This window comes from Lacerta agilis, chromosome 14 (assembly GCF_009819535.1).
Source record: "Lacerta agilis isolate rLacAgi1 chromosome 14, rLacAgi1.pri, whole genome shotgun sequence".
NCBI classification, from domain to species: domain Eukaryota; kingdom Metazoa; phylum Chordata; class Lepidosauria; order Squamata; family Lacertidae; genus Lacerta; species Lacerta agilis.
The window spans coordinates 3,246,101-3,266,265 of NC_046325.1; the positions used below are offsets into that span (position 1 = coordinate 3,246,101).

The 20,165-nt window shown below is 45.0% G+C and overlaps 1 protein-coding gene across 1 annotated transcript in view; it reads left to right on the top strand.

The window, feature by feature from the left end:
* NEURL4 (neuralized E3 ubiquitin protein ligase 4) overlaps positions 1–20,165 on the top strand; it is a 66,637-nt gene that overhangs the window by 17,975 nt on the left and 28,497 nt on the right. The window contains 7 exon segments of the mRNA XM_033170256.1: positions 780–1,047; positions 2,501–2,682; positions 4,511–4,596; positions 5,702–5,864; positions 7,975–8,173; positions 17,569–17,645; positions 17,741–17,819. Of these exon segments, the coding sequence (XP_033026147.1) occupies positions 780–1,047; positions 2,501–2,682; positions 4,511–4,596; positions 5,702–5,864; positions 7,975–8,173; positions 17,569–17,645; positions 17,741–17,819 (1,054 nt within the window).

A 20,165-nucleotide genomic window follows, 5' to 3' on the forward strand; every position in this document is an offset into this window, starting at 1 on the left:
GGAATGGAGTTGGACCAGTTTGGTATTAGCAGTTTTTTTTTTAACAATCTACAATTGCACCTAAAAGTAGTTTCAATACTTGCCAGGTGAACAGAGGGGGAATTGACTTCATTTTGGGGTAGAGCTTTGAACAGTATCTAATTCATCTCTTGCATGTGCTTTGAATGCTTTAGACCAGGCATAGGCAAACTCGGCCCTCCAGATGTTTTGGGACTACAACTCCCATCACCCCTAGCTAACAGGACCCGTAGTCAGGGATGATGGGAATTGTAGTTCCAAAACATCTGCAGGGCCGAGTTTGGCCGTGCCTGCTTCAGGCACATTGAGCCTTTAAGGATAATAATTGCAGGGGGAGAAAAACAATTCATATCCCACTCTGTGTGTTTCTGTGCTGATGGTTTTCTTAGGCCCCATTCACACCATACGTTTAAACCACTTTGAACAGTCATGGCTTCTCCAAAGAATCCTGGGAGTTGTAGTTTGTTCTGGGTGCTGATAGCTGTGAGCAGACCCCCTATCCCTTTCTCAGAACTACAATTCCCAGAGTGCTTTAGGTCAATCCCTCGTTCCTGTGTGTGCTTATCTTGATATTTCCTGAGACTTCGGAAGTTCAGGATGGTAACGCCCTGAGAGCTGGTTTCTGTTTTGCCAGTGGTAATTTGGACGGACTTGAATTGAACTCCGAACTGAATGCAAATCAAGCTAGCTCATTTCGTAAAGGGTCAGACGCAAGGGGCACTGGAGGGGTCCAGATCCATTCTCTCCCCGCTTCCTTCCAGGCGTGGCGACCACCCTCACCCCGCTCGTGGTCTATGGTGTGGTGGACCTCTACGGCATGGCTGTGAAGGTCACCATCGTGCACAACCACAACCACAGCGACCGCCTCCGGCGCAACAACGCCATCATGAGGGCCCTCTCGCCGGACGTTGGGCGCCGCGCCATCGATGCCGCGGGGAGTGAGCCCGAGCCGGAGCGCCTCCTCTTCCACCCGAATTGCGGGCAGAAGGCCGCCATCATCAACGAGGGACGAACCGCCCTGCGCCCCCAGTACGTGCCGCAAAGCCCTTCTTCCCCTGGGGGCGGAGGGGTCTGGTCTCGCACCAAGACACACAGCTGGTCTTTTTAACGCACTAACCGGCTCTCCAGGTTTGGCAGATGGGGGTCCCTTCCAGCCCTACCTCCAGCTGTTGTTTGACTACAACTCCCATCATAATACTATAATAATAATTTGTTATTTATACCCCGCCCATCTGGCTGGGTTCCCCAGCTTCCAACAGGATATTAAAAACACAATAAAACATCAAACATTAAAAACTTCCCTAAACAGGCCTGCCTTCAGGTGTCTTCTAAAAATCAGATACAGTGGTGCCCTGCTAGACGAATGCCTCGCTAGACGAAAAACTCGCTAGACGAAAGGCATTCGCTAGCGGAAGGCTGCCCCGCAAGACGAAAATGTCAATGGGGCTGCCTCGCAAGACGATTTTTTTTTTTTTGGCGCGAAAACCTCTGCGCTCCATTGCCACTTCGCTAGACAAATAATTCGCTCTACGAAGACACTCGTAGAACAAATTATTTTCATCTAGTGGGGCACCACTGTAGTTGTTTGTTTTCTTGACATCTGATGGGAGGGTGTTCCACAGGGCAGGTGCCACTACCGAGAAGGCCCTCTGCCTGGTTCCCTGTAAGCTCACTTCTCGCAGGGAGGGAACCGCCAGAAGGCCCTCGGAGCTGGACCTCAGTGTCCGGGCTGAACGATGGGGGTGGAGACGCTCCTTCAGGTCTGCTGGGCCTTTGAGGCCGTTTAGGGCTTTAAAGGTTAGGACCAACACTTTGAATTGTGCTCCGAAACGTCCTGGGAGCCAATGTAGGTCTTTTAAGACCAGTGTTATGTGGTCTCGGCAGCCGCTCCCAGTCCCCAGTCTAGCTGCCGCATTCCGGATTAGTTGTGGTTTCCGGGTCACCTTCAAAGGTAGCCAAACGTAGAGCACATGGCAGTAGTCCAAGTGGGAGATAACCAGAGCATGCGTCGCTCTGGCGAGACAGTCCGCGGGCAGGGAGGGTCTCATCCTGCCTACCAGATGGAGCTGGTAGACAGCTGCCCTGGACACAGAACTGACCTGCACCTCCACGGACAGCGGTGAGTCCAAAATGACTCCCAGGCTGCACACCTGGTCCTTCAGGGGCACATTTGCCCCATTCGGGACCAGGGAGTCCCCCACACCTGCCCACCTCCTGTCCCCCCAAAACAGCACTTCTGTCTTGTCAGGATTCAACCTCTATCTGTCAGGGATGATGGGAGTTGTAGTCCAACAACGGCTAGGGACCCAAGTTGTAGAAACCCTTGCGGAGACAGTGCTTGAAGCAGAAGGACCGGTATTCTGACCCCTTCATAAGGCGTGTTGGTAAGCAGGGCTCTTTCCCAGAGCCGGCTGCTCTCAGCCCTGATCGGAGAAGCCCCTCTACCTGCGGCCGCTCTTTAACGGCGCTCTCATCCCTCCAGCGCCACGGACGATTTCAACCACGGCGTGGTCCTGAGCAACCGGCCGCTGCGCAACGGCGAGGTCTTCCAGGTGCGCATCGACAAGATGGTCGACAAGTGGGCCGGCTCCATCGAGATTGGCGTCACCACCCACAACCCCACTTACCTGCAGCTGCCGTCCACCATGACCAACCTGCGGTCAGGTGAGAGGCCCCCCTCGCCGCTGGCGCCTCCTAGTGGCCGTGGTGGGAACAGCACCTCTTTCAACTTGTAGCGCTCTTTTTTTTTTGTAAATTTATTTATTTGGGTTTTTCAAATTAAAATTTTACCATCACATATCAACATACAATATAGAGAGAAGATTCCACAGAATCTCCCGGGCTTCCCCCCTCCCCTTTGTAGGTCCCATCGCTAGTCCTTTCCTCCTGCATCGATATATATAAAAATGTAAAAGGGGTGCATGTTTGTTCGTGACAGCCTTTCTCCTAAACCGCTGGACCGATTACGCTCAAAATTTCACACAAGGTTCCGTGGGTATAGGGGAAGGTTCTTGGACAGGTGGATCGTGGAAAAAACACACCTAACCCACCTAAAATGGTGAATTTGTGCCAGCCAATGAGCAGCTCCAACCCATCCTCCTCCTCTCCAACATCCAATCAACAAACACCTCAACTACCTCCGTCATAGGCTAACTTTTGCCGCCATTGCCGCCTCCAGCCTACATTTTGCGGAAGTTCAATGGGAGGCAGGCAAAAACAGGGGGAAAGACAAACAGGAGGCAGGCGGAAGTTCAACAGGAGAAGCTATGGGGAGGCAGGCAGGAGTTCAACGGGAGAAGCTGTGGGGAGGCAGGCAGGAGTTCAACGGGAGAAGCTGTGGGGAGGCAGGCAAAAATGGGAAATACGGAGAGGAGGTAGGCAGAAGTTCTATGGGATAAGCTGTGGGGAGGCAGGCAAAAACGGGAAATACGGAGAGGAGGCAGGTGGAAGTTCAACAGGAGAAGCTGTGGGGAGGCATGCGCTTTCTCTTTTACATCTTCCTTTTCCATTTCACAAAATGAGCCACAGCGACGCGTGGCCGGGTCAGCTAGTCTCTTATAATAATCCAAATCTTTTGCATCTCCATTATGTCCAAAATTCACCATTAAACTACAAGTGTTATCCCAACCCCACTAACAATTTTAGCTGTTTACAATGGTTTTTAAGATGGATTATAAATTCCCCCCGTTCCTTATTAAAATTTTGGTCTTCCTGATTTTTCCGGCCATTTTTGCCATTTCAACATAATCCATGACTCCCAGGCTGCGCACCTGGTCCTTCAGGGGCACAGTTACCCCATTCAGGACCAGGGAATCCTCCACACCTGCCCTCCTCCTGTCCCCCAAAAACAGTACTTCTGTCTTGTCAGGATTCAACCTCAGTCTGTTAGCCGCCATCCATCCTCCAACCGCCTCCAGGCACTCACACAGGACCTTCACCGCCTTCCCTGGTTCTGATTTGAAAGAGAGGTAGAGCTGGGTATCATCCGCATACTGATGAACACCCAGCCCAAACCCCCTGATGATCTCTCCCAGCGGCTTCATGTAGATGTTAAAAAGCATGGGGGAGAGGACAGAACCCTGAGGCACCCCACAAGTGAGAGCCCAGGGGTCTGAACACTCATCCCCCATCACCACTTTCTGAACACGGCCCAGAAGGAAGGAGCGGAACCACTGTATAACAGTGCCCCCAGCTCCCAACCCCTCTAGCCGGTCCAGAAGGATGTTATGGTCGATGGTGTCAAAGGCCGCTGAGAGATCCAGCAGAACCAGGAAACAGCTCTCACCTTTGTCCCTAGCCCGCCGGAGATCATCGACCAGCACGACCAAGGCAGTTTCAGGATCTACATGGTCCCGTTTTTTTCTTTTCATTTTGCTCATCATCAGGGCTGGAAACCTGTTTGGTTTGGGGACTTCCTTGTAAATGAAATCCTTGGTTTCGAAGCCTCCTTCTCTGTCCTTTCTCACTTGCCTCCCTGCTCACCTTCCGCCAGGTACCTGGATGATGACCGGGAACGGGGTGATGCACAATGGAACAACCATCTTGGACGAATACGGCCACAACCTGGACCGCTTGAAGGTGAGTTTTTTTGGGGGGCAACATGACGACAATAATAATAGACAAGAAGTATTCAGAACTTGTGGGGTTTGCTTCTGCACATGGTCTACGTTGTATTTGTGATGCTCTGTTGCGTTGTTGTTAATTATTGTCTGTAAGCAGCTTTGCAATTCCAAAGCAGCGTAGAAATGTAGAAAATCAAATCAAACAATGCGAAACCCCTTGCATTTGAGAAGGGAGATCACAGAAGCAGGTATGACTGGTCTCCAGATTCGAACTCACCAAAGGTTTCCTATCTGCAAGTCCAGTAAAGCTGAGGACATCTCTTGCTGCTTGGGGAAAAAAATGGGCTTATTTTATTTTTTAGAGTAGATCTTTTTCACGTATAATAAACCTAATTGAAAATCATCTGTTATTTCTTAGAGAAAAGCGCGATAGCAGCTTAAAGTTAGAACCGCCACTCAGAACAACTTTTTAACGCATACTAAGGTCTCCTTTCTCAACCTTGGGTCCCTAAATGTTCATAGAGCATACCAAAAGGATCCTCTAGTCCAGGCATAAGCAGCAAACTCCGCCCTCCAGATGTTTTGGGACTACAACTCCCACCATCCCTAGCTAACAGGACCAGTGGTCAGGGATGATGGGAGTTGTAGTCCCAAAACACCTGGAAGGCCGAATTTGCCTGTGCCTGCTCTAGTCCCAACTCCCTGCTGTGACCAACTGAGCTATCCTTGTTGTTGGACTACAACTCCCATCGTTCATGGCCCGTGGTCAGGGATGATGGGAGTCGTAGTCTAGCAACATCCAGGGACCCAAGACCGGGAGAGGCTGTGTCTGTTCCATTAGGCCTCTCCAGATGTTTCGGTGAATAGGCAGGTTCACAGGGGGGAAAGGCTTTCAGTGGCTACTAGCAATGCTTCTAAATCGCACAGGAAGGAGAGAGCGGCTCTTGAACTCAGATCCTGCTGGCATGTTTCCCGCGATGGGTGTCTGGTTCGCCACTGTGAGAACAGGATGCTGGACTAGGTGTGCCTCTGGCCTGATCCAGCGGGAATCAAATTCTGGAATCCCCCCCCTTCTTTTGTCCTGTCTGATTTTTCTTCCTCCTCCCCCCTCCCTCCCTCAGGCAGGAGACACTGTGGGTGTCGTGCGCAAGGAAGACGGGACGCTGCACTTCTTCGTCAACGGGGTGGCACAGGGCCCTGCCGCGTGGAATGTCCCGCCCAACATCTACGCCGTGGTGGACCTGTATGGGCAGGCAGCTCAGGCTACCATTGTGGATGACACAGGTAAGTAGGGAAACAGGATTGGGGGTTCAAACTAAATAAAAAAATTCCTTCCAGTAGCACCTTGTTGTTGTTCAGTCATTCAGTCGTGTCCGACTCTTTGTGACCCCATGGACCAGAGCACGCCAGGCACCCCTATCCTTCACTGCCTCTCGCAGTTTGGTCAGACTCATGCCAGTCGCTTCGAGAACACTGTCCAACCATCTCATCCTCTGTCGTCCCCTTCTCCTTGTGCCCTCCATCTTTCCCAACATCAGGGTCTTTTCCAGGGAGTCTTCTCTTCTCATGAGGAGGCCAAAGTACTGGAGCCTCAACTTCATGATCTGTCCTTCTAGTGAGCACTCAGGGCTGATTTCTTTGAGAATGGATAGGTTTGATCTTCTTGCAGTCCACGGGACTCTCAAGAGTCTCCTCCAGCACCATAATTCAAAAGCATCCATTCTTCGGCGATCAGCCTTCTTTATGGTCCAGCTCTCACTTCCATACATTACTACTGGGAAAACCATAGCTTTAACTATACGGACCTTTGTTGGGAAGGTGATGTCTTTGCTTTTTAAGATGCTGTCTAGGTTTGTCATTGCTTTTCTCCCAAGAAGCAGGCGTCTTTTAATTTTGTGACTGCTGTCACCATCTGCAGGGATCATGGAACCCAAGAAAGTAAAATCTCTCCCTGCCTCCATTTCTTCCCCTTCTATTTGCCAGGAAGTGATGGGACCAGTGGCCATGATCTTAGTTTTTTTGATGTTGAGCTTCAGACCATATTTTGCGCTCTCCTCTTTCACCCTCATTAAAAGGTTCTTTAATTCCTCCTCACTTTCTGCCATCAAGGTTGTGTCATCGGCATATCTGAGGTTGTTGATATTTCTTCCGGCAATCTAAGTAGCACCTTAGAGACCAACTAAGGTTGTTCTTGGTATGAGCTTTGGTGTGCATGCACACTTCTTCAGATACGATGGACTTCCATTTCATGCGGCTCAATGTGGTGCCTTCCATAGTTCTAGTTACAGGTGTGCATGCACACGAAAGCTCATACCAAGAACAAACTTAGTTGGTCTCTAAGGTGCTACTGGAAGGAATTTTTTTTAGTTTGTTTTAACTATGGCAGACCAACACGGCTAACCCTACCTGTAACTAGGATTGGGCGTGTGTGTGGTTTTTTGCGGTGGCTTCAGGCAATGTTGGGAAAGGGGTGCGAGAGTTCATCGCGAGCCTGATCCGTAATTGGAGGAGTTGGTCTTCTTCTTCTCTGGCGACCCCTCGTAGCCGAGTAAGATTGTCTTCCATAAACACGGTTTTAACAATGAGTCCGTAAGTGACTGTGGAGGCCAATTCTGCATCCACACATCCTTCCACAGTGGGGACATTGGTTTCCGGGTGGGAGTCGATCACCGTGAGGGTTTGCCAAACGTTCCTTCCTCCTAGCACGTTTCTCCCTTGCGTCCTGAGTTCGAGTGTCTTCAAAGCCCATGACACCTTTGGTAAAGGCTGCTCTCCAACTGGAGCGCCCGCAGTACTCCAGTACTCCAGTAGCCAATGAAAACAATTGCCTATATAAATGGACTATTCCACGATATTCTAATTTTTTGAGTTTCACCTGTAGAACAAGAGAACAAGAAGAACGTACATTTAGAGAAGATTGGAAAACGTTTATTGAATATATGGGGGGAAATTGTGTACACTTGAAAACGTTGGCAGCGTTAAGATAAACTCAACAGTGTAAACAAGTTTTGATGGATGTAATAATGGAATACTGAATGGTTTAGTTTATGTAAAATATGCAGGGATTTAATGATATGCAAAATGAGCCATGGAAAGAGAAGAAGGGAAGTCATGGATATTTTAAGGATGTTTAAATGAGTACAGTGGTACCTTGGGTTACGGACCCGATCCGTTCCAGGGTGCCGTTCGCACCCCGAAAAGTCCGTAACCCGTGCGGCGATATCGCACATGCTTCTGCGCATGCTCGCCGCGCGAAACCCGGAAGTAAACACTTCTGGGTTTGCCGCGTTCGGAACCCGAAAAAACGCAACCCGAAGCACACGTAACCCGAGGTATGGCTGATTTCTAAATTGTAAAACAGAAATTTGACCTCCTCCCGCCCGTTCTTCCCCAGATCTCCTTCCGCTCCCCGACGACCTCTCGGAAGGCAACAACCAGCTGTCTCCCAGCAGCCCGTCCTCGGTGGCCTCCGGGAGCGACCTGCGTTTCCACCACCTGCACGGCAACAACGCCGTCATCACCAACGGGGGCCGCACGGCGCTGCGCCAGAACTGCCGGAGCGAGTTCAACGACGCCATCGTCATCTCCAACCGGTCAGTGGGCGACGGGGGGGACAGGCAGCGGTGCTCCTCTGTTGCAGTATCAGGTTAACACAGGGTTAACTCTGCACAGGAAGTGACGTTCCTTTACACTGGATGCTTTTGTTTCTGTTGTGTTGTATTGCTATTGTGTTTTCTGTGTCGCAGTTCTGTTTTGTGTGTGCTGCGGCCAAGATGGAGGAGTCAAGAGCTCCCGGCTGATGTATATATTTTCTGCAATAAAGGATGTCTTTTGCCGATCCCAAAACGACGCGCCTCCTTTTGGGGAATCGCGCCGCAGCCTGAGACCCAGAAGCACGGGAAACGGTTTGCACCCAGCAGATCTTTAAGAGATCCGAGTTTAAATAGCAGGGCTGTCCTAATTCTGTACACGCAAGAAAAATTCCCCTGTGTTGCAAGTCTAAAGCAGAATATGAAAAAAGGCAACACGTAGACCAATGATAGGGCAAAATGTTTCTTGTAATGTCAAATAGTATACAGCAAACTTTTGTAATGTCAAATAATAAGCAACGAAGACAGCATTCCGGGTAAGTACACTGTTTCGGTATGTCTTCTTCAGTTCGTAACTATAAAGAATAGCAAAACAAAATATATACATATAAACAATTATATCATATAAGGGATAATGCTCAGCATCAACAAGAGTCCAGAAAAAATACAGTCAGAGAAAAATTACATTATTAAGAGAAATAAAAAAATCATACCTTGATAAACAAACTTCTTGCGTGGAGTAGTGGTCATGGCCGTATGTAACCACTACTGCCTGATACAAAAAGCACAAACCTAATATACACAAATTCAACCACAGGTGATGTCTAGTCAAATTAAAGAGCAGAAAGGCATTTAAAGAGACAAATCCCACAATTACACTTCACAATTAAACAAATTAAATAAAACAATTCAAATCTAATTCTGAGTTCAGCCCTTGTGGATGAAGAGTCTTGAACAACAACAACAAAAAATTGTGATTCTTTTTGTCTAAGTCGTTTAACGTAATCTCATCTGGTACTAACATTCCTTTTATTCACTCATAAAACTGTAAACAGCAAGTCTGAATCTGAATGATTGTAAGATAGAAAGTGTTCCACCAGGGGTGCTTCTAACACTGCATTTAGGTATTAGAAAGAGCGTGTGCCTACCGACCAGAGCCTATGTAAAATAAATTACATGGACACCGAATTAGGTAAACTACTTCTTTCGTTTGGCAAGTGCTGAAATGATGGATAGTGAACTTGAATCTAGTCTTCTTGTCTTAAGGATATCCTTAAGGCTTTGGCTCAGAACGAAACCTTTCTGTGTTCAGGGCTGGTGGATGCGTTTGGCTGTAATACTAAACTGTGGTTTAATGTAATGGGGAAGAGTTCTTTTTTTTTTTTTGACAAAGTAATGGAAATAAATAAATAAGAATGACAATGTGCACCTAACCCCCAGGACCATTCCATTGTAACTATCCAACTTCCCAAAATTTCTTTTTTTAAAAAAACATTTTTTAAAAATTCGTTTTCACTTTTTGCTTTTATCATCATACATAAATCACACACATTTTACAAATAGGATTCTCAGAAACTTCCCTCCACCCCTCCATGGTTTTCCCAGATATTCTTTTCAAATTGCATCATATCATATTCTCCATATTTTTCTCAATTTTTTTGTCATATTCTCTCTCTCCGTTGCAAGTGCTTTCAAAACCCTGCTAGTGTTTTCAGTTGTTTACAGTGTTCTTTCGAGTAACTTTTAAAAAAAATCCCCATTCTTTGTTAAATTTATTGTCCTCTTGATCTCTGATTTTCCCAGTCATTTTTGCCAGTTCGGCGAAGTCCACCATCTTTTATCTGCCATTCTTTTGTAGGTAGATTATCCTCCTTGCATCTCTGGCCGAGAATTTCCCAAAATTTCAACACCTCTTGGGCTGGCTTGACCCCTTTACGTTTTAACAGTACAAATTCTACAAACACCTTCCGTATCTCCTCAAAATCTTTTTTTTTTTTTATAAGATTTTATTATTTTCCAATAAGACAAAGAGAAAACAAAATACAACATCAACACAAAACATAAGAAACAATAAAAAACAAAATCAACATTGAACATAATCAACAATAAACATAATCAACATTCGAAACAATAACAGCAATAAAAACATAAAAAGAACATATACAAACCTTAACCAATATCTATCTTTGTATATTTCTTGTTTCTAACTTCTCTGTTTGGGGACTTCCCCCATTCCCTCCACTGTCTTCAAAAAAAACAAATACTTCTTCAAGGTAGCTTTATATATTGTTCGATTCACATTTACCCAAATTTTAATATACTTAGCTTTTACTTAGTCAAATATCTCAATAACTATGTATCTTATCTTGACGACCTATCTTAACATATTTTGACACATACATCTTTCACATAATAACAATTCCTCTTACCATTCATATCTTACACATATCTACCAAAGCCGATGTTCTGTCTAATTCTGCTCAAATATTCAGTTTAACTGATTTAACTAAATAGTCTTTAAATTTTTTCCACTCCTGCGACGCCTTCCCCTCCCTCTGGTCCCGGACTCTGGCGGTCAGTTCTGCGAGTTCCATGTATTCCATCATCTTCATCTGCCATTCCTCCACCGTTGGTATCTCTTCACCTTTCCATGTTCTTGCCAATAGAATTCTGGCTGCTGTTGTGGCATACATGAAAAACACTCTATCCTGACTGGGTATCTCTTCATTGGTTATGCTCAGAAGAAATGCCTCTGGTTTCTTACAAAAGGTAACTTTCATTACCTTCTTAAGCTCATTATAAATCTTATCCCAGAAAGCACTTACCGCTGGGCACAACCACCACATATGAAAAAAGGTACCTTTCGCATGTTTGCATTTCCAACATACATCTGACATTTTGGTATTCATCTTAGCAATCTTAACTGGTGTCAAATACCATCTATAAACCATTTTCATTATGTTTTCTCTTAAACCATGACAAGCAGTAAATTTGATACCTTTTTGCCACAATCTCTCCCAGTCATCCATCATAATATTGTGTCCTACATCTTTTGCCCAATCTATCATTGAGGATTTAACCAGTTCATCTTTTGTATGCCACTCTAGCAGAAGATTATACATTTTGGAAAGGTTTTTGAAGTTCGATTCTATCAGTTCTGTTTCCAGTTTTGATTTTTCTACTTGAAAACCAACTTTTTTGTCCATTTTAAATATTTCATAAACCTGATGATAGTGCAGCCAGTCGGGGACCTGACTCTTTACTTGATCATAGCTTTTTAGCTTAAAAGAGTCCCCTTCCTGCTGCAATATGTCCATATATCTTAACCAGTTTGCAGACATATTCGGTCTCTTATATGCCTTGGCCTCCACTGGAGAGATCCATCTAGGAGTCTTTCTCTCAAACAAGTCTTTGTATCTAGTCCAAACCTGATATAGGGATTTTCTAACAATATGAGACTTAAAAGTTCTGTGGATTTTAACCTTGTCATACCAAAGGTATGCATGCCAGCCAAACATATTATCATGTCCCTCCAAGTCCAACACATCAACGTTCTCTAATTTAAACCAATCCTTTAACCAGCAAAAGGCCGCAGCTTCAAAATAAAGCCTTAAGTCCGGCAGGGCAAAGCCTCCTCTGTCTTTAGAGTCTGTTAAAATCTTAAATTTTATTCTTGGCTTTTTGCCCTGCCATATGAATTTCGATAGGTCCTTTTGCCATTTCTTAAAACAGTCTAGTTTGTCCAAAATTGGTATGGCTTGGAATAAAAACAGCATCCTTGGTAGGACATTCATTTTAACCACTGCTATTCTTCCCATTAACGATAATTTAAGTCTTGTCCAGATCTCCATATCTTTTTTTATCTCCATCCACAATTTTTCATAGTTATCCTTATACAGGTTCAAGTTCTTATTTGTGAGATTGATACCTAGATATTTTACAGATTTAACAAAATTGAGGCCTGTGGCTTCTTGAATTCTTTGGATCTGTTCTGCACTCAAATTTTTACCTAAAACTTTGGTTTTCTGCTTATTTAATTTGAAGCCAGCTACAAGTCCAAATTGTTCAATTAATTCCAAGGCTCTGGGGACACTGCTTTCTGGTTCTTGCAGGGATAGCATCAAATCGTCTGCGAAGGCACGTAATTTGTATTCCTTCTCTCCCACTTTAATTCCTTTTGTCTGTTTATCTTTCCGAATCATATTTAGAAGGACTTCCAGGACCGTAATAAAAAGTAAAGGGGAGATAGGGCACCCTTGTCTTGTTCCTTTCTCTACTTCGATCTCCTCCGATATCACACTGTTTACAATGACTTTTGCTCTTTGTTCTGTGTAGATGGCCTTAATGCCATTTAAGAATTTTTCTCCAACTCCCATCTTTTCCAAATTCTTTTTCATAAATATCCAGGATACTTTGTCAAAAGCTTTCTCTGCATCAACAAACAATAGTGCTGCATCTGTATTTATGTCTCTCTCCAATTTTTCTAAAATGTCCACAATAATTCTCGTATTATTACTTATTTATCTTCCTGGCAAGAAACCTGCTTGGTCTCTATGTATATGGTCTTTCAACACTCTTTTCAACCTTGTAGCCAAAACATTTGCAAAAATTTTATAGTCCACATTCAAAAGGGATATTGGACGGTAATTTTTCATTAGAGTCTTATCAGTATCTGGTTTTAAAATCAGTGTGATAAAGGCTTCTTTCCACGTCTCTGGTGCCCTATCTCCTTCTAATATTCTATTGCAAATTTCTCTTAACGGCTGTGATAGCCAGTCTTTCAATGTCTTATAATATTTTGCTGTTAATCCATCCGGTCCTGGAGCCTTCCCCAATTGCATATTGTTTATTGCATCTTCTATTTCTTGTGTCGTTATTGGGTGGTTGAGAGTTGTTAATTTTTCCTCTGGGACTTTTTGCAATCCGTTCTTTTCCAGAAATCGGTCTATCTCTACTTCATCTATCTTCTCCTCCTTGTACAGTTGCTTATAGAATCTCTGAAAGCACCATCTGATTTCCTCCGGTTTCTCTACATTTTTTCCATTTACTACCAATTTACTGATGACATTTGCCTTTTGTCTTTTCTTTAATTGCCAAGCTAGTAGTTTTCCACATTTATTTGCAGATTCAAATGTTCTTTGTTTCATCATTTTCACTTTCCATTCGATATCTTGATTCATGATATTCGCATATTGGGATTGCAAGTATTTAATTTCTTTTTGGATTTTGACACATCTGGGATGTCCTCTTAGTTCTTTTTCCTTTCCTTTGATTAATTTCAACAGTCTCTCCATTTCTGCACTTTGTTGTTTCTTCTTTTTTGCCTTTTCACTAATGAGGAATCCTCTCATTACCGCTTTACTTGCATCCCAAGCAATCCTTTTCTCCACTTCTGAGTTCCAATTGATTTGAAAATATTCTTTCATCTTTTTCGCCGCTCTTTCTACTAGCTTGGTATCTCTCATCAATGCATCATCCATTCTCCACCTGAAAGAATCCTTGGAAATCATTTTTAGGTTTACCTGCACCGGATTGTGGTCTGAAAGCGTTTTAGGACCGATTTCTGCTTTTTGTAATTTTGGAGCCAATTCATTCGAGATCCAGATATAATCTATCCTCGACCATGACTGCTGAGATTCGCTGAAGTACGTTGCCTCTGTTTCTGTGGGGTTTTTTAATCTCCAAGAGTCCACCAAATTCAAATTGTCCACCATTTCAAAAAAAGTCTTTGGGAGTTTCCCATCATTTGTTAGTTTTGTTCTTTGAGATCTATCCATTAGTGTGGAAACTGCCCCATTAAAGTCTCCAAGGCAAACTACCTTATAGTCCAAATAATCCAGCAGCAAATCATGTATTTTTTTGTAAAAAATCGACTTTCCATCATTTGGTGCATAAAGTCCCAGAATCAAAAATTTTTCGCCTTGTACGTTAATTTCAATTGCGATGTATCTCCCTTCTTCATCTTTAAATAGCTGTCTTGGGCTGTATTTCTCCTTTGCATAAATCACTACTCCTCTCTTCTTGACCTTGTCCGATGATATGAACTCTTGGCCTAATTTTTTATTCTGTAGCAATCTTCTGTGACGCCGGACTATGTGGGTTTCCTGTAGACATATTATATCCAAATTCTTCTTTTCTATGCTGTATAACACTCTGCGTCTCTTTGGTCTCTGATTTAATCCCCGAACATTCCAAGTCATTAACTTGAGCGCCATTTCTTTGTTTATTCCTCTCCTCCAGTTGCCTGTCCTTTCTTATCTTGTTCTGGATCTTGGCTTGGTCCTGGTAGTCCCGGCGGTGGTGGGAATACTTCTGGAAACTTGTAGAGCTGTGCTGGGTCCAGTGGAGTTCCTTTGAAATGTTCCAGATGCTTGTCCAAAAACTTTTGCTTTTCCGCCAAGGACCTTATTCTTATCTTTTTCCCTTCAAACGTAAATGCCAGGCCTTCTGGGAATTCCCAACTGAAGGAGATTTTTCTTCTTCTTAACTCCGTCACCAGGTCGTTATAAGGAGCTCTTTTATCTAAAAAGAATCTGGGGATATCCTTGTAAAAAATTACTTTATTCTGCTGTACCACCAGGTTGTTTCTGTAGTGTAGATCCAGGAAGTAGTCTCTGTCGTGTCTATCGTGCAGCACAATCAAACAGTCACTGACTGTTTTAGTGCTTTTCTTTCCTCTGGAGCCTCTTGGTCCAAATCTGAAGGCCTTCACTATGCGTGCTGAGACGTTTACCTCTTCTAACTCCCAAAAAGTTGAGAATAGTTCCACAATATAGGCTTTCAGGTCTTCCCCCTCCAATTCTGGAAGACCCCTTAGACGGATGTTTCCTTCTCTCTGATGTAGTTGCAGAAAAGCAAGAGACTCTTCCACAGTTCTCTGTCGTGTTCCAATATTTTCTATCTGCTCCAAATCTAAATTGTCCAATTTTTCCTCCACCTTTTTTATTTTTTCTCTGACCACTTTAATTTCCTCAGAGTCCTTTTTTAACGTAGTCACCTCCTGCCCAATTTTATTAATTTCGTCTCTGTTCTTTCTTACATTTTCCTCAATTTGACCAATCGATTTTTCTAATGTCTGGGTGGAGGTTTTAATATCGGCCTTAATATCCACTTGGAGTTTTTCTATTGCAGAATTAACTGTTGTATTCACTGATGCACCAATAGTATTCACCGATTCTTGTGTTTGCTTCAACCCTTCGGTGACACTTTTCAAACCTGCTGCAATTTCTGCCACACTTGCAACCAATTTCTCCATTTGTTCCTGAAGAGTTAAGGAAACAGAGCCTTTCCTTTTTTCAGAGCCAGTTCCTTTAGATCTAGTTTCCATTCCCTGTGGGCTCTGCAACTGTAATCTCAAGGTCACTCCAGTTGCTGTAGTAACTATCTCAGACATTCACAGCAGAAGACCAACAGTCCCAAAAGTAAACACCAGGTGGCCTGCAGCTAGCTTCTGAGAACAAAGAGGCTGCTGAGCCAGGAGTCCACAACAGTCCATTAATCCAGCTTTTAGGCAAAGAGTTCAGATTTTTCAAAATTGTAAGTTCCTTAAAGCCAAGAAGAGTCTATTTTAAATAGCCCAAGCCAGTAACTGTTTCTCACTTGCAATGTAACCACCAAGTCTTTAAAATAGCTTGTATCTGGCTGTAAAAGAGTCAAAGTATCTCCACTGGTAAACAGTCACTGTAACACTAGAGTCCCAACAAAGAAAAAATGGCAACAATATATTGCAGCCCGCTACTGACCCGGAATCCTAGTCCAGAGGGGGAGCGGTGTCTTCTTTTGCCATATCAACTATTTTTAAGTCTTTAAACAACCTTTAAACAACTTTTAAGTAACTTTTAAAAAGTTTGGCAGAGTTCGCAAAACTTTCCCGTTAGCCGCGGCTTTGATCTTTTAGCGCTACCAAGCTCGCGCAAACAGTTCAAAGGGAACAGGCTTCCTTTTGAAGTTTCCTCTGCAAGCAGTGCTCTTTAAACTTGTAAAATAATCCAGTATTTTAACTTACAGAGTTTCTTTGGAAGTTTCTATGTAGGAAGTGCCGGGTGCTCAGGTCTGGCGGGATCGCTGCTTTGATCCTCCGCAGGCAGTCGCTTCTTCAGTCCCGTGCTGGGGCTCCGCTCGCCCGATTCTCCCCCTTACGAGGGTAAATCAGGAGCGGAGACAGCACGTCTGGGACCCACGAAGCCGTCGGTCCACGGGACGCTCTTCCCGTGGCTTTAAGGGACCCGTGGCGCAGGCACGGAGCTCCCTATCGCCTAACGGAGGACGGAGCCGTCGGACTCCCGTCCGCCATTGACTCGGCACCTAACCGGAAGTCAAAATCATTCCTCCTGCTTATTCCCCGTCTTACCTTAATGGCACGTGTTAATTTATCACGAATAGCTATATCCCACACCTCTTTTTACCATTCTTCCATTGTATGTTCCCCTTGCCCCTTCCACTTCCTAGCTATAATAACTCGTGTAGCTGTCAATAAATTGGTGAGCAAGTCCTTCCTAACCTGTGAATCTTCCACCCCATCATAAATCGATAACAATGGCACCTCTGGACTTTAGGTCAGCTTTATCCCAGCAATTTCTGTTATCTCCTTAAACCCCCTTTGCCAGAAAGAAATGTACATATTTACACACACACCCCACTACATGTGAACATAATTCCCGGTTTCCTGGCACCCCCTCCAACATAACACCAAATATTCCTTGTTTATTTGATTTAATCTGACTGGTGTTAAATGCCATCTCCAAACTAATTTTCTTTTACAGGTAGGTAGCCGTGTTGGTCTGCCATAGTCAAAACAAAACAAAAAATAAAAATTCCTTCCAGTAGCACCTTAGAGACCAACTAAGTTTGTTCTTGGTGTGAGCTTTTGTGTGCATGCACACTTCTTCAGAAGTATCTGAAGAAGTGTGTATCTGAAGATTGGTATCTGAAGAAGTGTGCATGCACATGAAAGCTCATACCAAGAACAAACTTAGTGGGTCTCTAACATGCTACTGGAAGGAATTTTTATTTTTTATTTTGTTTTTATTTTATTATATCCTTATAGGCAACATTTTGCAATGTACGATTCTCTCATATTTCCCCGCAGCTTTGACTATCTATCTGCCCTGTTGTCTCTTTTGCCCCCACTTTTAATTGATCTCGTTGATCCTCCATTTCTACTAATATTTTATAAATTACACTGCTTTCCCCTTTAATAACTATATTTTCTTCATCATCTCCCCTTTTTATAGACTCCCCCCCCAAATTTTGTTTATTCTTTGCAGTTCTTGTTTTCCCTTAACCTCTTCCTTGTCCGTTGCTCCAGATGTATACAGTTAAACCAAGTTATTTTTCTACCTGCCAGAGCTTCTCTGGAAAGAGTTCTTACGAGGGACCTTCCTTTTATTCCACTGCAGGCCCCTCCGAGACGGGGAGCTCTTTGAGATCGTCATTCAGAAGATGGTGGATCGCTGGTCTGGCTCCATCGAAGCAGGTGAGGAATAAAAGGAGCAGAATAGCCTTTCTTTCTTCCTTTGGAGGGGCGGCAACTCTTCTTTAACCCCCCGCTCTCTTCCCCCACCTTCCCAGGAGTCACGGCCATCCGCCCAGAGGACCTGGAGTTTCCCAACACAATGACCGATATTGATTACGACACGTGGATGCTGAGGTGAATAATAATTATTATTATGTACTGTATTTTTTGTCCATAAGACACACTTTTCCCCTCCTAAAAAGATTATAGATTACGACACGTGGATGCTGAGGTGAATAATAATAATAATAATTATGTACCGTGTTTTTTGCTCCCTAAGACACACTTTTCCCCTCCTGAAAAGTAAGGGGAAATGTCTGTGTGTCTTATGGAGCGAATGCATGGTCCCTGGAGCCGGATTGCCCAGGGGCCAAAAGAGGATCGTGCTTTTTATTTTACAAAGAGAAAAGGGGGTGTTGAAAGGACCCCGCTCAGCAGCTGATCAGCAAGAGATCGGGAGAGATATAAAGAGTCCCGGCTCCCTTTTGGCCAGCCCCTTTACCCAGGCCTCCATTGTTGAATGTGCTGCAGAGTGAGCTGGTTTGTTTCCCCAGCGACATGTGACTGGCTGATTAGATTATCTGTCTGGAAACTGTAGAATTGACTGTAGGACTAGAAGCTGCAGAACTGTGAGTTGGACCCCATAAAAAATGGGGCTTTTCCTCTTTGCAAAAAAAGCTGCACCACTTTCAGCTGATCCTCAAAAGAGCCGGGCTTTTCCCTTTGCAAAAAAAGCTGCACCACTTTCAGCTGATCCTCAAAAAAGCCGGGCTTTTCCCTTTGCAAAAAAAGCTGCACAACTTTCAGCTGATCCTCAAAAAAACATGGCTTTCCCCCTTTCCTCCTCTAAAAACTAGGTGTGTCTTATGTTCAGGTGTGTCTTGTGAAGTGAAAAATACGGTATTTTGTTTATGTCCCACCTTTTCCCGAAAGGAGCTCAAGGCAGTGTACATAGTTCTCTCCCCCCCTTTTTATATATTCACAACAGCCCTGAGAGGTAGGCTAGGCTGAGAGTGAGTGTCCAGCCCAAAGCCACGCAGCTTCGTGGCCGAGTAGGGGTTTGAACCCCGGTGTCCCAGATCCCTGCCTGGTGCTCCGGCCCAGTGTTTCTTAAAGTCGGGTCTCCAGCTGCTGTTGGTCTACAACTCCCATCATCCCTGGCCGTTGGCCCTGCTTAGCTAGGGGTGATGGGATTTGTAGTCCCAACAACAGCTGGAGACCCGAGTGTCCTGATCTGGCTGCTGCAGGGCTGCTCTTACAAGCTGCAGGTGCCCCCACCCCAAATCTGGCTCGGCAACCAGGGCTGTTTGGCAGTTTTCACACACACAGAAGCCGGTAGGGCCAGGAATCTTGGCCCTGGTGCCAAAAGCATCAGTCGGATTAGGGATACTGATTTGAGGCTTTGAAATGAACAGAAGAATATCATTTGCAAATCACACCCATTCGTGGACTTCTTCTCGGGCGACCCCTCGTAGCCGAGTAAGATTGTCTCCCATGAACATGGTTTTAAGTGACTGTGGAGGCCAATTCTGGATCCACACGTCCTTCCACAGGGCAGACATTGCCGCACCTTGGATCCCAAACGCCCTGCGAGTCAAACGTTTTGGCTCCCGAATGCCGCATACCCGGAAGTGACTGTTGCGCTTTGCGAACGTTCTTTGGAACCCGAACGTCTGACGCGGCTTCCGATTGGCTGCAGGAACTTCCTGCAGCCAATCGGAAGCCGCACCTTGGTTTCCGAACGTTTTGGAAGTCGAACGGACTTCCAGAACGGATTCTGTTCGGCTTCCGAGGTATGACTGTATTAGGAAACAAAGAATATACTTATCTGTATGTTAGCGTATGGTAAGGTAACAGGGATGAGAGTGGCGCTGTGGTCTAAAGCACAGAGCCTAGGGCTTGCCGATGAGAAGGTTGGCGGTTCGAATCCCCGCGACGGGGTGAGCTCCCGTTGTTCGGTCCCTGCTCCTGTCCGCCTAGCAGTTTGAAAGCACATCAAAGTGCAAGTAGATAAATAGGTACCGCTCCGGCGGGAAGGTAAACGGCGTTTCCGTGCGCTGCTCTGGTTTGTCATGCTGGCCACATGACCCAGAAGCTGTATGCCGGCTCCCTCGGCCTATAGAGCGAGATGAGCGTCGCAACCCCAGAGTCGGAAACAACTGGACCTAATGGTCAGGGGTCCCTTTACCTTTACCTTTTAAGGTAACAGTATTGTTCTTTTCAGTGTGGTGTAGAGCCAGTGTGGTGTAGAGAGCCAGTGTGGTGTAGTGGTTAAGAGTGGTAGACTCGTAATCTGGGGAACCGGGTTCGCGTCTCCGCTCCTCCACATGCAGCTGCTGGGTGACCTTGGGCTAGTCACACTTCTCTGGAGTCTCTCAGCCCCACTCACCTCACAGAGTGTTTGTTGTGGGGGAGGAAGGGAAAGGAGAATGTTAGCCGCTTTGAGACTCCTTCGGGTAGTGAAAAGCGGGATATCAAATC